This window comes from Cynara cardunculus (assembly GCF_001531365.2).
Source record: "Cynara cardunculus var. scolymus isolate 2C chromosome LG 17, CcrdV1, whole genome shotgun sequence".
Taxonomy (NCBI): domain Eukaryota; kingdom Viridiplantae; phylum Streptophyta; class Magnoliopsida; order Asterales; family Asteraceae; genus Cynara; species Cynara cardunculus.
Genome location: NC_037544.1, coordinates 34,772,405 through 34,777,546, shown reverse-complemented (window position 1 = coordinate 34,777,546; position 5,142 = coordinate 34,772,405). Strand labels below are relative to the sequence as shown.

The 5,142-nt window shown below is 39.6% G+C and overlaps 1 protein-coding gene across 1 annotated transcript; it reads right to left on the bottom strand.

The window, feature by feature from the left end:
- Positions 1 to 554: 554 nt before the first annotated feature.
- LOC112501098 (protein SUPPRESSOR OF MAX2 1-like) lies at positions 555 to 3,778 on the bottom strand. Its single transcript, XM_025104752.1, has 3 exons — positions 2,523 to 3,778; positions 2,162 to 2,402; positions 555 to 2,076 (listed from the first exon to the last, which is right to left on the bottom strand). Exons 1-3 carry the CDS (start codon positions 3,776 to 3,778, stop codon positions 667 to 669), a joined length of 2,907 nt encoding a protein of 968 aa, XP_024960520.1. The 3' UTR covers positions 555 to 666.
- Positions 3,779 to 5,142: the final 1,364 nt, after the last annotated feature.

Here is a 5,142-nt window from a genome sequence, read left to right as displayed (position 1 = left end):
ACTACCCTTCAAAAATTTAACATGTCGAATCGGTTAAAGTATACGTGACTTGTTTAAACCATTAAACAAATGCGTAGGACGTCTGAATAAAATATAATAAAAACTTTATGGGTCATAATAAATAATTAATAATGGTGAAAAAAATAAATAAATAATAAATGTATTTATTAAAAAACAAAATGAAATGGGAAAAACTAGAGCCGTAGTTGTTGCACAAATTGACGTGGTCTAGAAGGAAACTACATCTGCTTACATTTTATTTATTTATTTATTTATTATTTTTATAATTATTCTAAATGTTTATTATTTTAAAATTATTTAATAAATCCATAAAGTGGAGTTCTGACCAATTAAATTCTATCTCAACTTTCCAAATCTAATTTAAAAGGTTTTCTTACATATTTTAACATTCAACCCTCTTAGTTTAAAACAATACGAATTATACCCCCATATTGTTATCTTTTGTCGATTTTAACCTTCTTAGTTTACAACAATTCACATTTTACCTCTAAAGTTAACCGAACATTCTTAACAACTTGTTTATAAAACGAAAATTGTTTCAAACATTTTCCATATATTCCCCTTCCCTTCGTTATCCAAAGATTTGTCTATTTACAACTGTGATCCCAAAAGAAATAAAGTTTTACAAATTTAACCCCTTCACTTCTAAACTGTATCTACTATTACATTAATTTGGCTCGGCAGCCTATCTCCACCATGGCCCGCCTGATCGGGATCCCGAACAGACTCGAGACGAACCACCAAGTTTCCTCTTGTAGACGATAAGTGTTCCGTGAGTTTGTGAAAGCTTGGAACCAGTACAGTTTCAGCCCAATCCTCTAGACACGTTCTCCCGAACCAGATACCACTTAAAATGTTGTCGAGGGTTCCTTCGTCGACCTCGATCGAGACAGTCTCTTCGACTACGGTCAAAAACGTGTTTTTGATCGTTTTCTCGATTTCACGGCGGATGAGCCCGAACTGAACCGGCTTGAACACCACTGCTGCGTCACTTGGGCCCACAAGCTCGTGTGGGACCGACGTTTTTACCACAAAATGTGGATTCTCGTCTCCTTGCTCGGTCGTGAGATCGCTGGCGTCCGTTCGATCTTCCTCAGAATCCACCGCAAGGTTGAGATCGAGCGAGAGCCCACACCCTGCTTTCTTTTGTTGTTTCGTGGATATTTTTTCCTCCGGTAGCCAATCCGCTCGCCGTTTTGACCGTTTCTCGCAAATGGTCAGCTTGAGTCGCCACTCACCGGTTGCAGCCGAGTGCAACCGCTTCTCGTCAATCAGATGCTCGTCGACGTTATTTGTCGACCAGTTCCCAGTTAATACAAATATACTGCTCCCGAGGCTAATCTCACGTCCGTATGAATCCGTAAACCGGCCTCTCTCCATGGCTTGCTTTATGCTCGCTCGTACTAGCATATCGGCTTCATCGATATCGGAGAGCACGATTACCGAAAATGGGTTCCTCCGGACCGCCTCAACAATCCGATCCAGCACCATTTTACCACGAAAACCGAGATCTGTTTCGTCCTCATCGCGCCTCGACCCAAGGCAAACTGTGATCGGATTAGCCGCACATACATGCTCGGCAAGAACCGATGCCATCTTCTTCTTGCCCACCCGATCTGGACCAGCAAACAACAACCAGACACTACCCCTCGAACAAAATTGCGTTACGGTTGTAGCGATTGCAGAAGCCGCCTCCGGCTGCCACCATGCCGCTTTCATCAGACCCTTGACAAGTTTCTTGAACGAGTCCGCATCTGCTGAATTGACGAATTTTCCCTTCTGGAATTCCTCAATCTTGGATCGGGGTTCCGATGAGATGCACCCTAACAGGTCCTTAACCGGTGAATCCTCGACAACCTCCTTTGGTCCAAGAACCAGCTCGGTTCGAACAGGGCTTCGAGGAGCCTCCAAAACCCGTCGGTTGGCCGGTTTGTACGTCGGAACAACTGGTACAAATCCTGTAGTCATTCTTGCCAAACTCAAGCTTTGATTATGGTTTGGATGGATTCGTGTGCATATATCGCTCCATTTCTTCTGCAATTCTTGATCATTAACCTACGAAAACAAAAAACACAACCAAGATTTATAACCCGACCACCGAAGATCATAGAATCGTCAGAAAAACAAGATGATAAGAGACGGAATTTAGTACCGATGATCGACGATTCATTTTCGTTTCACTTTCCCCATTCTGGGCTTTCGCGTTCTGTAACCATTGAGGTAGACTGCTCTTGGACTCATCTAATTTCGCTAATTCTTGTTCATAATCATGATAACATTTCGGGCAGCACGTCGGATGTCTTTGATAGATTGTTGTTTGAAAGTTCTTGAACGAATTTAAAGAATCCACTGAACTCCCAAGAATCCCATTTGTACCAAACCTGCATACACCGATTTCAACGTATAAATTCATAATTTGATGACTACAAGATTACCCAATTTGAATTTCATATAAATTCATAACTTGACGTGAAATTGGAAAGATTTTCTTGAAATTTTACCTGCCCGAGAGAGGTGATCTTGATGAAATCGGAACAGCTTGTAAATCCCAGTCGTTTTCCATGGATGGATGATAAACTTGGCACCTCAAATAAGTCTCACAAGTGGCCGTGCCGATCAACCAAACTTTACTGTTCTCCGCCGTGAATTTGGCCAGTAATTTCGACATCTCCGCCACGGATTCACGGCCAATGTCGGAAACAGCCGCCGTGGGTGGTTGCTCAATCAGCCATTTCAAATCAGCTAAATCTATAATAATGCTTCTACGATCATCATCGGAGCCTCCAATTCTGGACTCGAGAAGTTCCTTAATCTTGGCCGGAATCTGTGATTTATCCGGTAAAGATTCAAATTCCTTTTCGATGGAAATCACCTCAGCGTTCTTGAACTCGAGATCACCCGTTTGAATCCTTCTCAAGATATCTTTCTTGATTGATTCAGGCTCGAATTCACCCACTAAAATTGGATTCCTTTTTCTGGATTTCGTCATGATTTCAATAACCCTTTTGGCATCGTCTGATTGATTTAAACTTAAATTCCCTTGTTGTAATCTCGGATTCAAATAAAGATTCATCGGAGATGATGAGGATACTGCTGTTTCGTCATTTCTCTGATGATTCCCTCCTTGTAATCTTGGGTTTAAATACAAATTCCGGTTGATGGGTATCGGAACTGGGGTCGTCGGCGACGGAGATGGTCGGAATCCGATGCCGAGACTAGACTGATTCAGATGACTCCCACCGGAAATATTATTATTATTTATAGACTGTTCGATTGTGGCTTTAACGGCAGGACTTGAAAAGCTGGCTTCACGCATGACTCGGCTCACACTCGGGTCATCGAGTATGGATATGATAAGCTGTTCGAGTTCAACCTTAACGGCCAACAACGGCTGCTGTTGTTGCTCCGGGCAACCACGTCGCTGATGGGCTTGCGCACGCTTCAACGCCGCCATGAGCGCGTTTGAAACCGGTGGTTCCGTGACGGCCGGCGAGGATGTAGCAGACGGAAGCCGTTCTAGCGCTACGCTGAAGCAGAGCTCGAGTGCCCGACACTGAAGTGGGTGTGAGGAATTAGGGTGAGACCGGATGCAAGCTTGCCGGAGAAACCCCGTCGGAGCGGCGAGAAGCGTCGCTGCAACATGGAGGGGAGTCGTCTGGTTGTGATTCCGACGACCGGCTTCCGCTATTGAGTGGTTCAAAACACTGGCAGCATCCGGCGTTAGCGTTTGCAGGATCGTACTCAACCCTGCCCTCATAATCACAGATTATCAAGGTCTGATCGAACTGGGTTTCGTCTGAAATCACAAATTAAACAAACCCCTGAACTTAAAAATCTGTTCGAAATGCAGGGCAATTGAAGGGTTTGATGAAATCGAACCGACCAAGAACCATATATGATGAAATTCTTGGAAATCTGAACAAAGTGACAGAAATTACAGTGTTGAAAAAGCAGTTTGAAAATTCAAATGAAAAGGAAAGATGAGACGAAGAACAACCCCACCCTCATGATTCTTTCAGAAGCAAATGGAGTAAAGATTGAAAATAAAAACAAAAGAGGCTTTTTGAACAGGTATTTCCATGGTTAAATCTCAGATTCTTTATAATTCTTGAGCAGAGATGATAGCAATGTTTGTTGGTTTGTTTGTTTGTATTGAATCCTAGAGAGAGAGAGAGGAGGAGGAGAAGAGAGAGAGAGAGAGAGAATTTATGGAGAATAGATGGGGAAGAGAGGAGTTTCAGTTACAAATATTTCTGGTCTTTTCTGCCTTTATATCTCACTTTGTTTTTTTATTCTTTTATTATATTAATAAATATTAATTCAGAAATAAATATTTACTATAAATTCTTCTCAATCAAAATTCATTGCATTTACACTTAAAATATTAAAAACATATTCTTTATGCTCTTCTTTAAAACTAGTTCGGTACCCATATAATATAGCGGGAGCCATGAATTTTTAAGATTTTGAAGTTTCATTGGTTTCATTATGAAGATTTAACGATGATATAAGTTACATTTTGTCATTACATATTAATACAATTAGAATATATAAGCGTTATGGTTTCAATTACAGTCTTATCGATGAAAAATATTGTATGACAATTTAAAATCCAATATATTTAAAATTCAACATGTTTAAACGACTCCACAAATGTGTTTGATTTACACTAAGAGATCGAGAGCGAGAGTTTTGGAGCAATTGAATGAGATGACTTTTAATTACTCATGGTGAATATCGGTTTTAATCTCACCTTGAGGGATGAGGAGAAGACATATAAGTATGACAGGGTGGTGAAGACTTGAGTGAAAAGTGCTAAAAATATCTTGGGAATATGAAAAGAAAAGGTAATAATGTGCCTTGATAACTTGTATTATATGTTATTTTAATTATAGATTAAAATATTTTAAAACTGAATGTATAAAGTAGTAGTAGTTAATGCATTATAAGTTATTTTTAAAACTTTTAAGACTTTGTGCATAAATGTATAATATTTTGTGCATTAAAAATTGTTTTTAAGATTTTTGATAAATCTGGTTTATAAGCTAGTATAGATAAATAATTAAAAAAAATTATATTTATTATTTAATATATATATATATATATATATATATATTTTTA

Coding starts and splice junctions, on each gene's coding strand:
- LOC112501098 (XM_025104752.1), bottom strand. CDS start 3,778: ATGAGGGCAGGGTTGAGTACGATCCTGCAAACGCTAACGCCGGATGCT. Junction 2,403..2,522: donor AGATCACCTCTCTCGGGCAG/GTAAAATTTCAA, acceptor CGGTGTATGCAG/GTTTGGTACAAATGGGATTC. Junction 2,077..2,161: donor GATCATCGGTACTAAATTCC/GTCTCTTATCAT, acceptor TTGTTTTCGTAG/GTTAATGATCAAGAATTGCA.